This window comes from Phalacrocorax aristotelis, chromosome 8 (genome assembly GCF_949628215.1).
Source record: "Phalacrocorax aristotelis chromosome 8, bGulAri2.1, whole genome shotgun sequence".
In the NCBI taxonomy this organism is placed as follows: domain Eukaryota; kingdom Metazoa; phylum Chordata; class Aves; order Suliformes; family Phalacrocoracidae; genus Phalacrocorax; species Phalacrocorax aristotelis.
Window position 1 is genome coordinate 34227347 of NC_134283.1, and position 22410 is coordinate 34249756.

Here is a 22410-nt window from a genome sequence, read left to right on the forward strand (position 1 = left end):
AGTTCTTCTGTCTTGTGTTTCTGGTTGTGGAGAGTAACCTGGGAAGAAGCATGGGTGGGAAGGATGTGCCTCACATCTGTGCCGCCTTGCTAGGCTGCAGGGTATGGCTGGGAGGACCAAGAGTGATATTTTTTTTTCCAATTTTTTTTTTCTTCTGTATGTATGTGAACTAAAGAAGCACCTGTCATCAGTGTTATTTTTGTTGTTTTTTTTTTTTCTTTTTTTTATTTGAACAAAGAAAAGGCGATTAAACTCCTGGGATGAAACATTGCAATTCTTGAACAGCGCTGCTTTGAAAACCCAGTGGCTGTTTGGACTGTGGTCTTGTGCCGTGAGTCACTGATTTGGGTGTATGCCTTCAGCTATTACCAGTGAGTGGAATTAGTGAGAACTAGGAGGGAGAATTAAAATAAATAAAATGTTTGCCATGCTACCTTGATCTGTACTCTTTTCTCTACTTTTGAAGTCATAAAAATAATGGTACTGCATTCTGTAGGCTCTGCTGTGTGTCTGCAGTGGTATTTAAATTTTCTATCCTTGTATTAGTATGGATTTAATATACTAAAGTAATTGGATTAGTCAAAATGGCAAAATAGATAGAAAAAATCAGGGAAGCGCAGGACAAAGGGTGTAATGAAGTATTTATCTAGAGAATTAAAAGAGCAATATATTTTAGCCTAACTTTTAAAAAATATATTGCATTTCTTACATCAGATATTCAAGTGCTTTACAGTGGAAGTACTGTCCCCGTTGTACAGGTGAAGACAGTGTGCTGCATTTTCCCTGCCTTGCAGAACTGGGAGAAAAATCAAAGCTTTCTGGTTTCCTAGCTCAGGGCCGAGTGATGGTAGTCACCAGGCTGCTGGTTGGGCAATCAGGGGCTGAAGTGGATCCCATATAAATGAGCTATATCAGGTCTGCAAGGTGGAATTTAAATGCAGCTGTATAGAATATTTTCTAGAATTACCAGTTAAAATTATCACATGCAAATAGAAACAATTGCAAGCTGAAGCACGCCTTTGGGCATGGAAGGATGAGGCCAGGAGGCTTTGTGCTATTTCTGTGTAAAACAGAGGGAAAGCCATGGTTCTCCTGGGCATTCAGAGAAACTTTCACCATTGGTTGCAGTCTGAGATGAGGTAGTTTTGACTTCAGTGTAAATAGTTACTTGGTTGCCTTCTAAACTTGATCAGGGTTTGGACGCAGCCTGCAACTTGTTAAGAGTGAGATTTTGCTGTAATTTTAACTATGTTACTACCACTCCTTGTGAATGTTGCTGGCACTTAAAGTGGTGCCAAAGGCATGAGTATTAAACAGCCTCCTCCATACTAGTTGTGAAGCCTGTAGGTCAAGGTGAAGGTGTGCTGGCAGGATGGTGATTAATAGTGTGTGTATGTGAAGTCTGTAGGGTCCGTGGTAGTTGAGGGTTTCTGGCAATAGAGCACGCAGGTTCTTATCACAAACCATCGCAGCAGACAACTGGCTTGTAGGAATAAGAGAGTTGAAGCAAGTGATAAATATGGCAGTGTTAGAGCTTGCAAGATTGTGTGGTTTGCTGATCTGTTGTAAATCAAGTAGAAGTCAGCTGTGCTGACAAAAGTACCAGAGGATCCTGGAGCTCAGTTCAGTATGTGGCTTTTGGCGGTGAGTGTATAAATGTAGCAAGTCTCTTGTGTTCTGTAATTCAGGGGTTTGGAGGCCTTCAATGGCAACTGGAGCTCATCCACCCCTTGGCTATGGAGTCAACTCAGCTTTCAGCTTCCCTCTCCAGAGCAGGCTGCCTGCCTCCACCAGCTTGCCTTACTTAAGCCTGTGCCTATTGCATAAGCCTCTGGGGATATTTACATAAAGCATAATTAAAAATCAGACATAGCCTACCTCCTACAATGAGTAGAATTAATAGTCAAATAGCATGTACTCCAGATCGGTTCAATACTTGGAGATTTTGTCTGGGGCTTAATAACTTTAAATTTTTTTTTTCTTTACAAATCTGAGGTCTCTTCATTTTTAAACTGGGTTTTGAATTCAGAGTAAATACTTAGGCAGTTTGTTTTTAAATTGGCAATGTAATCTATTACAGTCATTGCTATGTCAGTGCAACTTAACATAGCACTGTTTCTTAAATGGTATACACAACGTATCTTTGACTTCTGACATTAATGCTTATACATTTTTCTTTCCTGTATTTGAAAGAATGCAAATAGCAGCAAATAGACATTAAAAAAGTTGATGCAAATTAAGGTATATAATATTACACAGAAAAGCCTTTTCTCTGAAAAAAAAATTAAGTTTCAGATTAGCAGTTGATATTTTTCTTGTTTTTGACAAGTGGTTTCAAAGTTGAGGAAGTAAGAGGTGGAATAAAATGGAAAATTCTCTTCAGAAATTAATCACTGATCAGAAAAAACTGAGGAATAATGGGTTCAGGTTTCTAGAAGTATTGAGATGATGCTTAAGGATGTGGAGAGCTGTTTAGTAGCATGTTCGTTCATGCCCAGCCTGATTAGGCATATAATTATTGGAAAAATCTTGGTAAGTATCTCAGTAGCTTTGAAAGTCCATCCTGTGGTAGCCAGAAACAATCTGTCTGGTTATGTTAATACTTACTACTCAATAACACTTTAAAACGAACTGATTTCTAAAGTGTCTTGCAGAACTCTGGTTTCCCTTCAGTGCAGCTTGACCCAGTTGAGTACATGACCTAAAATAAATGTCAGCAACCGTTTTTTAATGATAGGTGTAGAAAGTAAAGATGTGAAATACTACTGTATAATTACATAAATATGCAGTGCAACCCCTTGGTAAGGAGAGATTTACCAAATTTAGCAGAATGCCTATATTTAGTTACAAATTTGCACATAGGTTTCACCAGTCAACTAGTTACAGTCTGGATGGGGGAAGGGTTCATTTGAGCATTAACACAAGGCAAGACTACAGCTGGTGAATCACGAGTTCTTGTGTTCTGATTTAAATTGGGGCTACCCAGATGCTCCCCTGTGGGCGCTCAGTATTGGGATGCTCTCCTCTCTCTTCCTCATCTCAGAGGATCCTGAAATACAGCTGTAAGGACAGCTGGATGGTGTTGGAACATTGTCCTGTGCTCAAACCATCCCTGCAACATTCACTTAAAAGAAAGGTAGGTGTGGAGGGAGGGGGAGTATAAAGGCACTCGCTTTTCTGTGCACAGATGTGGGCCTGGCATTTAAAACTGGGAGCAGCGACATTACTGAATTGGCATGCTTGTTGAAGGAGTTCAAAGCTGGGGTTTAGACCCTGCAGGTGAGGAAGTTGCATAGCTTTGATCTTAGTAGGTCATTTTGAGTTCTTGTAACATGTATGAAGATACCTTAGAAGTATTAAGCTGTTGTTGGGGGGTAAAAGTGACTCTTGGATTTAAAACTAAGTCAGGTCTGACTTTGTGGAAAAAGAAACCATTCTTGGATTTGTTTCCCACTTAATGAAGCAGAAAAAATAACTTCTGTATCTTGTTTGAGGACTGCAGAACTTGGTGTGTAAGTTAAGGTCTGAAGCCTCAGTCTTCAGTAGGGGTGCTTTATTTTCTTTCTGTGGATACTTTCTTTACTAATAGCAGCCCATGTACACCATACAAATACCATGTAAAGTTCTCGTGTAAAGCTTTTCTCCCTAATGGGAATGCCTGTGTGAGAAACAGGATACTGTAAGTAAAACTTCAGGAATCAGTAATTTGTTCAAGTACCTTTGTAAATTTAGGAAGTTTTTTGAAAAGTGCTTAGCCTCGGGTTATCTTAAATAGAAACTTTTTCATTGATAGCTCATATGACCTTGGTCTTCCATGATAAACTGAAGATTAGTTTAACTTTCAAATTATATAAATAATGTGGGATTTTTTTGTAGCAACCTTGTTACTGCAGTCTATGTTGTAAAACCATGCTGCCTCTGAATAAGAGGAAAAAAATGGGTACAGATGAATTAATATTTGGATTTAAGTGTTTGTTTAGTTAGGAGGATATGCTTGTCTGAGCTCTAGCCTTTTGTTATACCTCATTAATAGATGGTTTCTGGGTTGTTCCCCCCCCCCCCAACAACTAGCTCTCCCTGTTTGTTGTGAAGGTGCAGAGGTTTCATTTTGCATATTTTTGGAGGAATGCTGAGCAAGTGAAATCTATGGAAATGCATCCTATCAGAGAATAATGTTTTCCTTTTACTCTTGCAACTCCTTAAGAATATTTTCTTAGGTAATGGTGATTATTTGAAAGACTTACAAACTACCAGAAAATTTTCTCATTTTCTGCAGTATTGTTCATTTTTTGTTCGAATGCATACAGAAGACAATACCATAAAATATAAATAAAATAATTGGTCCTTTGCTGGATCCTGTTACTTCTTAATTGCTTTTCATGGGATGAGACCACTTACTGATTTTTGCCTTTTGCTTTTAAGAGGGCATCATGTAGATTTCGGTGTTTTGTTTTGTTTTGTTTTTTTCTCTCCAAACTTCTTTTCTTCTTTAGTTCTTCCAAAGCATCCCAGAATCTGAAGAAGTCTCCTAGGCTGAGAGGGGTTACTCATGGTTGAGTTACCTTGTTGTGTTTGTCAGAATGCTGGTGGTAAGTGAGAAGGAACGTGTGTGGCTGGCTTTTCTGACACGAGGAGGCTTTGAAAGCTACCTAGCTGTATACGTGTCCTACAGGAAAAATTATTCCCTATTTATTGAGTAAAAAAAAAATGTTTTACTGGCTGATGAACAGTGGGCCAACAGAAAAGCACTTTTCTGGTCATTTTAACATTTCATGGGCATTAAGTTTCAGGTAGTTCCAAAAGTTATTCTCATTTGCCTTCAGTAAAACATAAGAGATTACTAATTAACTAAGATTTTCTTTTAGGAAAATCCCTAACCCTGTTGAACTCTTCTGTTTCCAAAATCATGAATAAAACTAATGGTGGCATGTGACAGGTAGGTAGTAAATCGGTTGTATATCAAACCAAGGGAGAAAGAGATTAGTGTTCGGGGCTGAATGGTCTACTTCTGAGCCATGTTCCTTGACCATGGTGGCTCCAGAGCACCACCTGTTCAGAGGATGTGTTCATCCACAGCATGACAAGGTAGCCAGGGGAAAACGGAGTCTATGAAGTGGATGCTTAACATTTTGGATTTCTAAGGGTATACTCAATACTTCATATAAATGTACATCTTTTCATTGTTTTTCTAAAACAGTTACATTTTAAAGCCCTTTTACTGCTACATCTTGAGTTTTCAGTGGATTGTATTTTAGATAGGGACCTCTGCTGTTATTCACTATGATAGTTTCTTTTGAATGGCTAACTGATGGATCAGTAGTTACATTATGATTTTTGCTGGTTTTGCAGTAGTAGAGCATGCACAAACCTATTTATATGGGCCTTGAAAAATAGCTGCCACTAGCCTTGGTTCTGAGAATAGCAGAAAGCTCAGTATGATTTTTCAGTTTGATATAAGCTTCTAGATCATTAATCACTTCAAATGGTGAGACTCCTCTCTGAACCAAATATGTTGGCCTGGGAACAGATCATTGAATTAGTAGACTGGGCTATGTTAATAAGATCCACTTGTATGCTTTTTTTTTTTGAGAACTGTATCCCTTTGGATTGACAAGAGATCTTAAAAGGTCATTCCCAAGAAGGTGGCTTAAAATACTTGCCATCTTGGATGGGTGTGAACTTTTACATCAGCCAACAAATGCATTTGTTCATCCTCTGTTTTGAAGTTTCCTTCACTTTGTTTTAATGCCTGGGATTTAATGCTTGAGCAAGGATCCCACACTGAAATCCCTGGTTAAATTGATGCAACAATCCTGTTTTATATTCTAACAAATCAGAATATTGAGTTACACCTGCTGTTTCTTGGTTTGAGGTGAGGAAAGAAGAGGAGATATTTCTGCAGGATTATCAGATAGAAAAAAATAGGGTATGAGGGAACCTGAAAATACATGGAGAGGATGGAACACTGAAAACAAGATTGAGTGGACTGAGATAGAGTACATGAAAATAAGGAGTGTGTAGCGTAAGTGATGCTAACTTTAGTAAGGTTTACTGGTCTCTATTCAATGGTTTTCTTCTGTGTGAAGACTGTACATATCGAGAACAGGCACTTGATTTACTGGGATTCATATGAATTTTGAATATACTTCAGTTGTCAGTTCTAGTTCTGTAAATGGCAGCCCCTTGCTGCAAAAGATTCTCTTGTACATCAGGAAAAATTAGTCATAATTATTTTTGTTTATCAGACATTAAATATGTGCTGGCTGCAGGCTGGTTTTCAACAGGTTTATGTTGGTTGCTTTTTTTCTTTTGCAGTAATGACTGAAATGAGTAATGCTTTCTTTTCTGCTCTACAGAGAAGCTTTAGTGTTGTCAGCCTCTTGTACAAAGAGGACTCAATCTGTGTGTTTTGTGGCTTAGTTTTTTTGAGGGTTAACTGGGGGTGCAGTTATGTCTTGGGCTTATTGCTGTGAACAGTGTTTTAGTAAAAATGAATTGGCGATTTCTTGCTTGTGGAAGAGCTATAAATCAGACAGCTCTGTCCAGAGGTGTGTGATAAGGTGTAGTTTGCAGTATTCAAAACTACTTAAATTGGCATAAGGTTATCTAGTGTCAGTTGATTACTTAAGAGAGAATTAGGTAAGTGTTTAAATTTGTGAACCATTTGACAAGACACTTGCACATGAATGCCTGCTTATGCATTTAGTATTAGTGCAAGAAAATGGAAAACCTAGGATCAGCAATCTCTGGCATGGAAGAGTAGTCCCATGAAAGATTAATTCTGATTTATTTTTATCTGCATGTTTCAAATACTAACCAGAATTTTGAGAATTGACTGGTGACTTCAGGTGCCAGGCTTGAGATCTTTTGGGCCTGGACTGAGCAGAGAGGAGCTGCCATAAAAATGTCAGGCCTCTCTTGTTGCTGGTTGCACGTTGCTCTCACCCGTTGTTTTAGTCAGCTTAAGTTAATGCTGAGATCAGTTTGTGTGCTAATGCATCAGGAACATACGGCGACACAGTTTTATACGTGAATGTCAGACTTCTAGACCACACAGTGTGTGTGTGTGAGGCTCTTTATTTGCTTCCAGTGACAAAGCATAAAGTTGTGTCCATCTTTATTTACATTGTATCTATACCAGCATTTGCAAAATGGACCTGTGTTTTGAAATGAACTTACTACAGCACAGATCCTATAGGTGCTTGTTTCATTATCTGATAATTGCTTAATATATATTGGAATAAAGGCTGTCCTTTAGATAATCCTGCCTCAAGTTAGTCAACTTCCTATTGTAATTGGAGCTAAATAGATTTGCACCCCTCCTCTCCTCCACCCTCCCAATCCAATTTACTGCCTGCAAAACTGTTGTTGTAGACTGCTCAGCTAAGGCAGGGTGCAGGCACTAACAGCTCCACTTAAATGTGGGGGCAGGCCATCAGTTGGGTTTGTAGCCTCGCAGGGAGCTGAGGTGATCTAATGGCTTTCTATTCCCAGGAGAATGATGTTCCCGTTTTGCAGACCCCTCTCTAAGTCCATGAAATTCAGTAAAGTGGTATAAAGTTGTTGTTCCCCCCAAGTTTTCTCCCTTTTTGATGTGTTAAATCAACCCATGAAAGTGTATGGTAGCTGCCTGACTTTTCGTAAGATGAGCAGTGACTGGAAGTGATGCTTCAGATAATCTATGCTTTCTCTATCGAGGTGGCAATGTACCCAAGGACACTGTAACTCCCTTGGGTTGTCAGGATGTTTTGTAATCACAAGATCTGTGAGGCCAGCACTGGAAGATGATCTAGTGGCGATTCACAAACCTTAGTGGCTTCTGTCTTCTGGGGCTGAAACTTATTTTTCATTGAAGAAACTGTCTTCAGAAATTACAGTTCAAGCCTAACAGAGTGGGTATAGTCTTATGTCACTAATTATGCCAGAATGATTATTTACATTGATTATATGTTGTTCCTGCGTACCGACTCTGAAGTATTTCTCTGAAATGTTTCTTTTCTTTCTCTAGCTTTGAAGTGCTAAGAAAAGGCAGCGTACTGAGATCCCACTGAAAGGTTTTGTGAAAATGCCCGCATTTCTGTGTGGTTTTTCCTCTTTCTTTATTCCATCTCTTGAAACTGAAATAGCAATGCCAGGCGGATACCTTAAGTAGGTGCAAAAACGTTTGACTGACATGGCTGGGTTGGAGGAGGGGGAAGTGTACATCCTAAGGTAAACCAAAGCCAGGCCATTTGCTGGTGTGAAGAGTCTCCACCGGGGGTGTGGTAGTGCCCTTGTCACAGGAAGCTGCTAAGAGTGCTGTGTTAGTGGCATAGGTCTTCACTTTTTCCTTGGAATAACTATTTTTAATAGTTTTGAAGCTGACAGTCTTTATATGTGGAATTTAAAGGGAATTGATGTAAAATTTGAAATACAAACTAATTTGTAGTCTGAAGTTAGCATTATGGTATATGATGTGCTCTCAGTATTCCCCCAGACTTTTAGAGCAGAATTACAAATAGTAATCAGGTATTTGCATTTAGTGTAGTAAAGGACATGACAGCATAAAGTGTCAGAGGGGTTGGGTTTATCAGACAAAACGAATGTCTTCCTAGTGTCATCCTAATACAGGGTTGGGCATCATGTTAATTATGGAATGGAAGGAGTTTAAATGTAAATTATTTATTTCAACTTCATAGGCATGAACTTTCAGCCTGATCTGCAGGCCTGTATTAGCCTTAAGGAAGCCAAGGTCCCTCTTCGTATATCCAGATGTATTTAGACATAAGTCCAAACGGATTTGTTACAGAAATAATTAGGAAGGGTTACTTAAAACGACTACCTGATTTTCTCCTTTGTGTATTTGCATAATAAATAGGAGTTCAGGAGTCCCAGTCAAGGGCTCGGGTCCTCTTTATTTATGGACGCTCCACAAACACAGAGCAAGGAGTATTGTTATCCCAGAAAAGTGGTCACAGCTCAGAACCTGCAAAACTCAGGTTCAAGGAATTATTTAATAGCAGCTTTCTCTTCCCTATTCACACTTTTCATAAAGATAGTTTTCCCAGAAGTACTAGTTTGGCATAAATGGAAGGAGAAGGTAGAACAAGCCATCTCTGCTGCTGCCCTTGCCTGCAGTAGGAGGAGAAATAGTGCTGGTACAGCTACAACAGGAAGGTTTTTCCATCATCTGTAGCCTGTGTCAGTAACGGGCTATTTGTGAGCAGGTCCGGGCTATTCTGGGAAAAGTACGTTTTTGCAGTAATGCAATGTAGGAAAAATAAGTTTGGACTTTAATATTAGAAATGTGTTTCTAACCCTGTATGCCATTGCCCATTTTGTAAGAATCGCTAGTGTTAGTTGTAATGTTAGCACTTGCAAAGTTGCCTTTACATACCCCTGACCTGAGGTAAACTCAGTCATGGTATTAACATATAAATACTGATGTAGTTGAGTCCAAATAGCTGTGAATGTAGCTGCTATGGAGGGAGGAACGAGTGGTGTAACTGGATCTGCAGAGCTGTGAGGCTGCTGCAGTCCTTGGCAGAACTTCAGGAAAGGTCCACCATTCCTGTGGATGAGCGTGAAACACGACGATGTAGTTAAGTACACTGATATTCAGTGCCTTGTCCTCAGGTCCCATGCACTTAGCAACTTTTTTGGTTTTTGATTGGGAATTATTCGTAGTTGCAATAGTTTTGGCAGTTAGAATAATGTCTTGAATCTATGTGTTCCTAATGAGCCTTACCAAGTAAGATGCTTATTAACTGCCCAAAGCAGCTCGCAAAATAATCCAAAAATAGCACAGTGACTGGTTACTCTATCACTTTGCTACAGATCTGATTAGGATAGAGCCGAGTGCCTGAATTTTGCAACATGAGCAGTGTATTAAGTTTTCCAGGAATGCTAACGTGAAATCTGGTGGGTTTTGTTTTGGTTTTTTCTTTTTTTTTTTCCAAAGTTTTTTTTTAAAGTAAACTTTGTTTGATATATTTTAGGTTGTTTGAAGGATGATGATCGTTGTTATTTATTATTACATCATCGCAGGTCACTTCAATACACAAGAGACCTGGTTGGTTAGGTAATTTCTTTCTCTGTTAGTGTAAGGTACCAACTGTTCATCCTCTCTAGCCTTGTCTTAGTGTGTGAGAAACTTCATCTGTTTACAGAAAAGTCAGAGGTTCTGGCTTGAAACTTGTCCTGGGGGACTGGCAATGGTACAGCTATTTTAAAATTGTGCATATGAATTTTCAGTATTTTTCACACTCAAGTTATATTTGTATTGTGGGTATGTTATTAAGCTCTCACTAAAAATCAAAATAAAACCTAAAAATCGATGCTTAGCATGCAGAAATAATGAAAGCGGTTGCCTTTTTCTTGCTGTGATATAAAACTAAGATAAAATACTGTATGTGAAGCAAGGTTTTTGTGTGAGCTTTTAAATGTGCATGTCTCTGGAAGTACAGTTGCATACCTAAAGAAGAGCTGAAAGGCAGTAGGAGTTGAAAAGCGTGGTGAAAAGAACTGACTGCATCAATACTACCCAGCTCGTACCCTAAGTAAAAACTGTATCTGTAATTTGCTTTGATAAGTAGTCTTTGCGTAACTTTATTAGAGGTTCCTGTAAGCAAAATGTACTTCCTATTGGGAGGAGAGAGAGAAGTTCCTTGTGAGTCGATAGAGTATTTGAGTGGTGAATTAACACTGATTTGGGTTCAAGACTTACTGTGTTGTTGTAGGTAATGTCCTATAAATACATACAGGTGATCTTGGGGTGGCAGCAGTCAAAGCATCAGGAAAATGAAGCTTTAAAACTTGCAGTTGGACAGCTTCTGGAAGGCTAATGTGCTTACCTTTGCTGGGTGTTGTCAGGCTGTTCCTGAGGCTGGAAGTTAAGGCTTGCCAGAAGGCACTTTGAACATTTCTGCAGTATTTGGTGTTCATAAGTGCAGTTGCTTCCGTGGGGGTAGCATTTTTACCCCTTTTAGTATGTCTTCAAAAGGGAGGACTGCTGTTTAAATTTAGTGGTGTAACTGAACGAAAAAGTCCATTAGCATGTAATAAAATTTCTTGTGTGTGGTTCTCAACTATATATAACAAATAGTCACTTTTGCACAGTGGGATTTTCTACTGGTCACCAGGTCATACAAACACTGTTGCAATAGGAATAATATTTCTAATATATTGGTAGAGGCAAAGTGCCTTGTGTAGTCCTGGAGGAGAAAAAGAAAAACCCTGAAGTGCTCCTGTAGATAAGGGTGAATTTTTGCAGAAGTCAGTTTTGCATCAGAGTTTATGCCAGCCGGGAGTCCTTAAACTGGCTAGATGTACGTAACCTGGAATTTGAGTTCTGCAGAGGGGAATCTTACTGTAGGTGTACACTTTGCTATGAGTTGTAAATAGCTCTTCTTTGTAGTAAAAATGTATATCACTGGCTTAGGTCACTAATTTTCTGCTTCTTTAATGCTCATCTCTTTCTCACAGTGGCAGTTCCCTTATTTTAGGACTGTTGTCTGGACTAATCTAGAAACCTTGCTTCTTCAAGCCCTAAATCAGACACTAATGTCTTAGCGTTAATATTTGTGTCTTCGCACACAAGATATAATACCTGTAAGCTAGCCAATATCATGCATATCCACTGAGATGTGGAACTCATGTTCTGTGTTCCTAAAAGCTACTCTTTCTCCCTGATGCACGTTGTATTCGTATGTTAACAGTCCGTTTCACTGGGCACCCACGGATTGGCTTGGACATCAGCGGATAATGTTACAGAACATTTACATATCAAAAAGGGGAAGAAATTAACAGAAGTTGCTCTTGAATAGCAGTGCTCTATGTAGCTCTCCACACTCCTGTTAACATTCTTCGCACAATGGGGCACTTAATGAGTTGGTAGATGGCCTGATTTCTTTTTTTTTTTTTAAGTATAAACTCTCCCTTTCTTAAGTTGTTGTGGGGTGTGGAGTGGTAGGGCTGAATGATGATAGTTTACTGCTGGCACCGGAGGGAGAGGGGGAAGCATTAGGGGAAACGGAGAAAGGAAGATGAGACTGGGGCATGAAGTGGGAAAGGGCAGCAACGGTTGTGTAACAAGCATGTGTTGGCATGACTAATGGCGTAGTTGTACAGATAATGTCCAATTATGAAATAGTGTTTTTATCTTAATATTACTGAAAATAGAGGAAATTATGTCTGAACTTGGGACACATTCTGTAATGTTCTGCTCTCATTAGAGGACAAGTCAGGTATCCCTCTTGTTTACTCTGGCAAGTTGTCGTAAAACTACAGCGTGTTATGTTGAGTAATTCCATGAGCTTGTATTTGGAGATCATGTGGGGCCACTGGTGGGACAGCATTATTGCTGCTTAGTTGGAATACCTGCTTGCTTAATTGTGCTATGTATCTGTTCTTGTCTAGAAAATTGTTAATGACTGGGGTAATACTAAGTGCCAGCTTGGAAACAGAGGTTTTGGTTTTGAATTCTAGTCAGCTGTTGTGTTTCTACTCAAAACAAAATCCTTGTGCTACATTAGTTGAAATTACTTTTAAAATAGCACTGAAAGGCACCTTGGGAAACCATTCAGTCCCTCCCTGGCTCTCAGATAGGTTCAGCTATATCAAAGTTGTTACTGACGGCTTTTTTTAATAACAAGGTGGACAGACTTCTGGTGATAAAGACACTACAGCCTCTTGTGGCAGTCTGTTTTGGTGGTTAATTGTCCAAATGTGCATAACGCTTTTCTCAATATTTAATCTGAGCTGCCTTTGCTATAGTTTATGATCTTGTTACTTGTAATTTTTACAACAAAGTGTTGTTCTTGTAGAGTTTTTTCTTTTGTGATTTCAACTACCTTGTCAGTAAATTGACCAGATTATTTTTATGGCTGTGTCCTATAATCTGTGCAGTTAAAACATGATTATGACAGTACAGTTAAAAATATTAGAAAATACACAAAATAATTTAGTATAAAACTTCAAAGGTGGTAAAATTATTTTTCTAACTTGGCAAACAGGTTGAATCATTTATTTTGGACCAAGAAGATCTTGATAACCCAGTACTTAAAACCACATCGGAGTTATTCTTATCGAGTGCTGCAGAAGGTGCGGACTTAAGAACTGTGGATCCAGAAACACAAGCAAGACTAGAAGCCTTACTGGAGGCAGCAGGTACTTTATTTTTATAAGTTGCTTTTTTTCTTTTTTTTTTCCTGAACCTAAGTTGCACACAGATCTGGCAACCTGTAAATTTTGACCTTAGTGAAATATACACAAGTCTGGAAAATTTACCATGGTGATGGGGAGCAGAACATGTAAAAATTATGAGCTTGTTATCCAGGTGTTGGGGGTTGCTTGGTCTACTTTTTCTGTGCATATAAAGTTTGCATTAAATGGTATTTCATTAACCAGATGAGAATACATGTGCTACCAGAGAGAGGGTTAAAGGGGAGAGAATGGAAGGAAGTACACTTCCTAAAATGACGGGGTTTTTTTCTGTTGCTTTGGTCAATATATAATTATTAATTACTCCAGACATTTACAGGTGAAATACTTATTTCTCCGTTTTGACTTTCACAAAAATATTTTTCCATTCTGTACTTCTGAGACATAGTTGTTGGAAAATACATATTTAATGTTCATGTTTTGGAGCCAGATTAGATAATCATAGTGCCACTACACTTGTTACTTTTATAGGGAAAGCTTGACTGATTTAAGTCTCTCACAGGTTTGTAACTCAAGTGTTTGCAGTGGATTTGAAAACTGTCAGTTTCCAAATTCCAAGGACAAAAAGATATAAAAACCCTGCTTTGAAACAAATTCTGTTTGATCATTATGGGTGCATACTCAGCCTAACAGTAGTGTGCTGAAAATGGAGTTTTCAGGCTTTAGCTTTGAACACACTTAAGAGCTAGATAAAACAGTATTTATTTGCAGATGTTTACACGTAAAGCTATGTAGTCTTAAAGGAGACCTTCATTCTAAGGAAGCAAAGGGGGCAAGGGACTCAGGCTTTGGGCTCTCTTTGCATTTTGAATACGATAAAAGCCCAACTTACAACACAGTGTAGCTTTTGTCAGCAGAAAGTTGCAGCAGCCAAATTAAAGGGGTCCCCTAAAATTATTCTAACCTGATACAACTCTCGGAGACCAAACTTTGCTTTGCAGGGAAGATAGTCTGTTTCTGGGATGCTTCAGACACTAAGAGAATTTGAATAATCTGATTCCTTTTTAAGCACTCTTTAAAATGAAAATCGGTTGCAGTTTCTCTCATCTACCTGATGACTGGTGTGTCCTAAAACCTATTGCTAGCTTTAGAAATTGTCAGTAGAGGTGTCTGCTGGCTAGTGTTTGGACAGTCAGGCTCTGAGGTACATGGTTCTAGGGTTGCAGTGTTCAAAATTATTTCACACATTTAAAAATCTAGGAGGTACCATTGCTTTTTGTAGTGCCTGTGAGAATGCTTTCATTAGATTTCTAAGCAGTAGTTGGCCGCTTGTCCCCAGGGTTAGATCACTTGTCTTTGATTGGAGGTTTCCATGCTTTTATTCCCTTAGTGCTTGGAGTAGGGATGTAGAAAATGGGCAGAACAGAAGGAATCTGGAAGGAAGAGCAAATAAAAAAAGAATGCTTCTGTTTGGTGGCTCCAGCTCCCTTTCTTTACGAGACTGGACAAAATTAATGCCACTTGAGATCCAAAGACTGAAAACTATCTTGAGAAGGTCCTCTAGTTAAGCAGTACTTGTCTTTCCCGCTGTGAATTTGAACACTAAAAGTATCATTAGGCTAACCTAAAGGAGACAGTGAGAATCTGGTAGTTCATTAATAAAAGCCATAATTTGAAAGGGATTGAAAAAGAAGCTAGTGTTTCTGGATGATGTTCTAATATCTTCACTGGCTTTCTCTGGCTGGTTTGGCTGAAAATACCTTTCTAACCTTATGTGAGCTTCTAGGTTTCCATCATGGCAACAGAGTGGCCTAGTGTTGGGACTTCATGTTGTTTTGCAGTTCGGCAAAAGCAAGTGATTTCTCCTATTTTAGACACATTTTAGTATCCAGCATTAAGGTTAGCTTACAAAAGTAGATGGCAGAACTATTGCTCAAACAAGTAGTTTAGCAATGGCCTTGTCTGATGTGGTTTCCAGGGTAGCTTGGCCTTCGTTGTGATGATCCTGTCTCCTGTGGGAGGCATGATCCTAACTTACAACCTAGAGCAAAATCAGTCTTGCATTTAGTGTCTCAGATTTTAGGGTTTCTCACATGCAGGGTTCGTGGCTGTGTCATTAGGATCTTAATGAGTATGACTTGCAAAACTAGTTTTGCTCATTCTTCATGAATCCTTTAATGCTCAGATCTCACATGGGCATGCTGTTTATTCATTCTGGAAGGTAAGTTATAGCAACTGCAGCCAGATGGGATGTTCTTCAAATTACTTACGCAGAAGTGGTTTTTCAGCCATTGCATTCTTTCAGATTTGTGGGTGCTTTGTTTTTAAGTAGCTGTCTTGATTTGAGAGCTGATTATGCCTGCGTATGCAACTGTAGAGGCCAGAGGTTAGTTGAACTGCTTAAAAATATTTCTATACATTATATTTACCCATCATAAGAGTGCTGGATATTTTTTTGCAGTTCAACTTGTTTATTCTGTTTCTAAGGGGATTTAAAATATTTTGTGGTTTTGGATGCTGAAGTTGACAGCCTTAATTAGAAGTTCTAGCAACACGGTTGTGCCTCGCCCCCCTTAACACAGCAGCAAGTATACACATAAGTACATACACACATGCTCACAGACAGTGGTTAGATTCCTTATGTTTACTAGGTCCTCTGAAATCCTGGCTGATTAGCTTTAGTTTGGACAACTGTACTTCCTTCTGTACTCTGTTTAAGCAAAGCACAAGCACTTTGTTAATGAACAACTATCTTTAAATAACTGTCAGTAATCGAATTAAGAAAAAAAGTTTTACATTCTGAAGACCGAGAGACTTCACTGTTCTATGTATGTCATAAATATGAGTTGTTTTCATCTTAAGAAATGAAGATAGATTAAAATAATTGAATCCTGTTCTTTGGGAAGTTATTCTAAACAAGCCAAGTCTTTTTTATACCTTCGTTCAGTTTGACTCCTAGTAGCAAAGAAGGGATTTATAAGTAAAATAACCTATGGAAAGAGAACTGTACTATTTGGAGATGTTTCCATTTTTTCAGATTGTAATTAAACAGATTCTTAGTACTCTGACAGTGGATTCGTATTCTGCACTAGAAACATTCAGCTCCACTGGTAATTAGGGTACTGTTGATTTCCAAAAATAATATTCCAGCTCTGAAGAATCATGGGGTTTTTTGTGGATCTTTGGTAAGGTTGCCTATTAAATTTCCTTTTTAGAGCCAGTAGTTGACTGCTGGAGGATGGGAGCTCTTTGCTTCTGTGAATGAATGGTTATAGCATTCAGAGCTCTTGCTGTTCCTGGTAGTTTCCTTGGTGGGTCCCTCAACACATGTTCTTAAAAGGGCAAACTCTCTTCCAAATAGTTGGGGAAAGCTTGACAGGTTAAAGCTGTTTCATTTTCTGGCCCTGCCTTTTACAGGCATCAGAAGGGAAAATGACTTGCTTATGTAGTGCAGGCCTTTTTCTGGAGTACATGTTGTTTCTTAAAGAGGATAGAGAAAGGTATTGGTTGAAGCGTGTGGTCAAATAAAAGTCCTGGATGCCCATTTGGTGTATTCTGCACCCAAAACATGAAATTCCACAGAAAGTTGTAAAATGGGAAAACATTAATCCCTGCAGTTAAAATACCCTGTTTGTAGTGTTTCAGCATAGTTTTGCTGAGTTTTCTAGTAAGCGATGTAGAATGTTACTGAACTGATTTTTAACTTGAGAAAAATAGCTTGGGTGCCTGTGTCCTTACCAGCAGAGCTTTTGAGCATGTTCCTTTTCAATCTGAATGTTGAAGCACTTTGACCATGAAGCATCAAAAAATAGATGCAGAAGGAAGTGGTAAAGAAACTCTTTGTCTAGCATTGGAGCACTTGGTATTCCTGTTGACTGTCTATACAAGGAGGAGTTTTGTTAGCAGTGAGTTCTTCAGAAGTCCCACTATTGTTTATAAGAGGCTTGTGAGTAAAATTGGAGTATTTTGGAGAGGAACCATGCTTAGCCAAGGGTTTGCTTAATGAAACAGACGTGAGTAGTCCATCCTTATGTTCAGCTGGGAGCAGAGTTATGTACATGCTTCTTTTCTGTTGAAACAGAGGATTAAAGGTGACTAGAGATCCTCTCACAGATGGTTTGGTGTATATGAGATCCTACAGTCTCAAATTATTAAATGCAGTGTAAACGGTGAAAGAGAAATCTAGTTTCATAGACACTTGTTATTAAATACCTGGTGAATTTCAGCAGTTGATTCAGGAATGAGGACCTGATGCTGCCCTTTGGAAAACTGGTAGGATGAAGCGGAGTGAGGGGGGAGCTGGGGGAATGGAACTGTGTGTTCTGGAACTGGGAAAGGCAAAAAGTGGAAGTAATCACCTACTTAGTGGATATACAGAACACAGGTCAAAATATGAATGGGCCCAGATAAAATCTGCCTGCTTTAGGATAAACTGAAAGAGTAGAGTGAGATTCAGCAATTGTAAAATTGAATGCTTTCCAGTGTGTGTATGTGTATCTATTTACCCACTTGCAAAGCTGTTGACCAAACCTGCCTTTATTTTTTTTTGTGATGTGACCAAACCTATTTGTTATTCACTAATAGCAAGGGGGTTTGGGGTTAAAATAAATTATATTTACTTCCCCCAGCATCAGAGGGCTTGGATGTGACAAGGTAGACTTGTGCTCCAGAACTGCTGGGGAGTGAGCTGTGGTCTAAAATGCACAGCCTGCTTTCATCCTGCATTGGAGAGACCCCTTGAAAAGTGTCAGGGACTGGGGTAGATAAAGTCTTTGATCATGTTGTTTATGATCAGTAAGATTACTATTTGGACCTGGTGTTTCTCCTCTTTACTTGTGAGTTAAACAAGGTGGGTATCTAATCTGTTAGAAACTTAACCTCTAAGGGGTTATCCAAGTGCCACTTCAAACAGTAGAAGCTGAGGGCTGTGGAAAATGGACGATTCATGTTTGTTAATTGAATGGCTGCACTTCTGTGCTCATGGAATGTAACACATTTCTACATCTGTATTGGTATTCTTGAATAAAAAAGAAAAACAGGGTCTTTATTGGGGAGAATCTGAGAGAGGATTGCTGGAATTTGAGCAAAGATGATACTTCGTTGTAAAAATGTAGGCATATCAAATCTGAAGTGTGTTTAGCCACTTTCAACATGGCACAAGTCTTAGTTTAGCCCAACTATTTTGACTGATAACTTTCTTTTTAAAAAAACTAAGAAAGGCTTCTCACCCTAATTTAATCTGATCTGAAATACTTGGTGTTATATGGATCAAATAAGAAACAGGTTTAATCAAGAATGTTTGAATAGGCTTCATTCTAGGCATTTTAGAGATCAAAGCTGGGCTACTACTAAAATCACCACTGTCAACTGGAAAACTTTTGCTTTTTGAGATGCTGGCACATTACAGTGACTTGCTCATTTTTCTTTCTTCACCATCTAAAGATTCAGAGTGGGAAGGAATATATGGTATGTGAAACATACAGATGTGTGGTGCTTTTGAGTAAGTTGAATAAACTGAATTTTGTGCATGTAATTTAATTATTAATGCTATATTTCTCTGAGACTGCATGATTTCAGTATTTTTTTTCTAATCTATTAGGCTTTTAGATTAGAAAAAGTCTAGTCTAATCCTGCTCTTAGTTAAATTAACTCTTCCACCATACTTTTGCATTTTTTGACTCAGCTGGGTTTTGCTGTGAAGAACAGTTTCATTGTCGTAACACTTAAACTGATGCTTTTAGGTATCGGGCATCTAAGTTACCTTACCGCATCTGAGCACCATGCTTTTGGAATTCGTTGGCAAAGATGATTCTGAGATTTTAACTTTTCCTCAGTGGGGGTGAGGAGTGGGAAGAGATGAGACAAAAAGTTACAAGTTTTAATTTATGAAGTACTAAAATTGCCCATGGTACTCCTCAATCCCTTAAATTGTCTGTATATTTATATATGTGTCTCTCTATATCTAACAATGACCTCTGAGATATATGTAATCAGCCAGTGCTTTATGACCGTACCATAAACAACTTGTGCAATTCTCCTTTTAAAATAATTTTGTTCAGTCCTGGATCTATTTTTTTCTAACTCCTCCTTTCTATTTTACTTCTGCCATACTTTATTTTTAATGCAAGATGGATTATTCTGCAAGATACACACCCCCCACCCCCCGTTTATTCCCCTGTTCCAATATGGGGATATTCCTGGTTAAAAATTTTTTTCCATTCAGTATTGTTTTCAGGACTTCTTATTGTATTAGTGCTTGGAGTAGCCTCAGCCAAAGAAGGAAAGTAGATAGGGTTTGGGCAGGAGAAAAGAAGCAGTGCTTTATTGACAGTTCTGTGTAATTCAATCTCAGTTCAGGCATTTAGCCTGTACCAAGAGGAGATCCTACTCTTTTTTTTCACATGTATGCTTCCTTCATCCACCAAAGTGAAAACAATCATGTTCGGGCTTTGCAGTGGGGCACAGAAGCTTACACTGGGCTTTGTGCTGCTGACAGTCGGCTTAGAGCTGGCTGTGTGGTACTGCGGTCTGTACTGGGGAGCTGGTACCCCTTACAGGGTACCAGGGGTCTGTTGTGGGATAGCTAGTAAGGCTCTTGTTTGACAGTACATTGAAGCAAGCTTTTTGTTTTGCTTGTCTGGAGGTTTGAGCTAGAGTTGGTAAATAAAGATCTTGCATAGCAATATTGCAGGTAAGCTAGTTATCTGGGTCTATGGTATTAATCAGGTACAGGAAAAAAATAGAACCTTAGCTCAAACCACAGGTTGCTTAAAGCTAGCATCTGCTAAACAGTGCTGTTGACCCAAATGTCTTACCACAGAATGTATCTTATTTGAGTGTGGTATAGTATTTTTTTCTGTGGTCTTCCGTTTCATTCATGTGCTTGCTTTCTCTCTCTAAACAGATGGCTACTCGTATGATTCTTTGATTCCTGTGTAAGAGGGGAGCATAGATGTTAACCTTGTGAAATGAAGCAGTTACTATGCTTTCAAGTTTTGAGTTCATCAAAATAAGACTTTTTTCCCTAAGTGCATCCGGGGACTGAGGAAGGAGTGAGGAGGTAGAAGAGTGTGTGTCTCCTGCTTGTATCTGCTGCAAGAAGACTCTATAGTTTCTTAAAAAACCCTCAGTTTCTCAGACTTGGATTTTAAGTTTGCATTTTTGGTTGTTTCCTGCATTGGTTTTATCATCATGTGCTAAGGAAACTACATGACCGACAAGAGTTTAGAAGTGTTCAGAAGTGAATGCTTCAGAGGGTGCAGAAGATTGCATATGAATCTCCCCACTCAGATTTAATTTATTTTTTGTTCTGTAACTTAATGGCATAGCGTGGTGGCAGTAACTAGTGCCAAACACTAAGCTCCATACTGGACAGACTGGTAAATCAGGTTGGTAGCCTGAATGTGTAGCCACCCCTTCTGGGACTGATTGGAGTATACTGTGAGATATAACATAATTATATTGGAAGCAGGGTTGCTTGCTACCTGTTTATATAAGAGTTGCTTAAACTGTCTAGTTTGTGTGCTGTGACGAGTGTCTCAGGGCACGTGAGAGGAATTAACTGAGCTTTTGTTGGTGGACTTACAATACATTGTTCTTCTATCAGTTTTATAATGTTATTAAATATTTGGGTTTTTTAAAGTGTCAGAAGCAATAGATTGTCCTGAGTCATCAGTACTTTGCAGTATATGATGTAACAGGTGAATCTGTTGCTTTTTCCATTGGTAACTCACCTTCAACAAAATATTACTACTTTATATTTGGAAAGTAATTACAATAAAAAAGTTCCTAGGAAAACAAATTATAATATAGTATATGCATAGCATGAATTATCAAAATCTGCTTATTTCTAGAAAGTCAAGCTAATTTTCACCAGATTAATGGAAAATAATTTAAAATATACTGCCACTTATCTTTAATTCTACTTATGGAAGCAAGTGGCTTTTTTTGCAGTGGGGCATGAGCACCCTCATTGCCTCTGTTACAAATTATTTTCTGCCTTTTTAAAGACCTTATTTTGAAAGCTAAGAAACTTGAAAGAACTTAAATATCTCAAATTAAAACAAACTGTAGTACATTACACATCTTGCACAAAAATGGAGTTTATATTTGTGAATATGAAGTATTTAAATACTTGAAGATCCAACACATACTAGGAAACTTAAAAAAATGTTTACATTGCACAAATTTATCCTTGTTGTATCCATCAAGAAAATACTTGCTGTGGGAACAAAAGGCACAGTGCTGTTCTGTAATGACTTTTTTCCCCCTGTGTATCTCTTAGCAATTACTAACTTGTCATTTAGCCATCACCTTTTCCTCATTCTGTACAGCTTCTTAAAACTTTTTGAAAAATTGAGCAGAAAGAAATCTTTAGATCTAGTTTTATCTCCTTTTCTTCCTTTTCCTCAGGCAAATTCAGCTGTGCTTCTGCCATTCCTGACAGGTGGCTTTAAGAACTGGTTAGACAAACTATCTCCAGTGCTGGAAGCTCCACAGCATGCTGAGCCAACTGCAGCCCTTAGGATGAGAAGGTTTTTCCAAGTATCAGTCCTCAATGTTACATGCTGAAATACGTAACTTGGGAGTGAAGGGGCACTAAGCTGCTCTGGAAGAGCTTCACATGGGAAGGAATAAAGTTGTTGTAGTAAAGCAATTGGTGGGGGTTGTGTTTTATTTTATTTTGTTTGGTTTTTTTAATGGAGTTGCTTTGGCTGCTTGCTTTAGCATGATATCCAAGTTCAGTGTTCCCTTTTTCAGTGCAGCCATCCTTAGAACTGACTTGCAGCTGTATCCTCCTCAGTTCTCTTTTTTTTTTTTAAAGACTAAATAACATAAAATCTTTTTCTGCCCTTAACTCCTGTTATTTAGATTTTCATCTGATCTTGTTTCTCCTCTGGATTCTTTGTATGTGATCTCTGTTCTTCATAACTTGTTGCCCCAAATTAGTCATATTACTTGAGTTGAGCTCTATTGATGCATGGAGAGTAGGAGTGTTATTTCATCTGTCCTGCAAGCTGTGCTTCTGTTTATACATCTCAGTTTGTTGTCTGTCTTTTGCAGGAGAAATGTTGGTTTACAAGTTGAATTTGACTTTAAATCTACCAATACTTTTCTGAAGAACTGTTACCTGAACAAATTATTCTTCTGTGTGTGTATATATATTTTTGCTGACACTCCTGTTTGGATATGTCCTTTAAAAAAACTTACTGAATCTGAATTGTTATAAAGGCTAAAATTCTGTCTTTGCTTTCAAAGAATAACATGGTC

General features: G+C 38.5%; 1 protein-coding gene across 20 annotated transcripts in view; it reads left to right on the plus strand.

The window, feature by feature from the left end:
- The window catches only part of ANKHD1 (ankyrin repeat and KH domain containing 1), a 123032-nt gene that overhangs the window by 2394 nt on the left and 98228 nt on the right, over nucleotides 1-22410 (plus strand). For 19 of the 20 annotated variants that reach the window (XM_075102387.1, XM_075102388.1, XM_075102391.1 and 16 more), the window contains exon 2: nucleotides 12993-13146. In XM_075102387.1, the coding sequence (XP_074958488.1) occupies nucleotides 12993-13146 (154 nt within the window). Of the gene's footprint in view, nucleotides 1-4565; nucleotides 4590-12992; nucleotides 13147-22410 lie in introns of those variants that run through there. The other variant, XM_075102402.1, reaches the window with a different exon arrangement.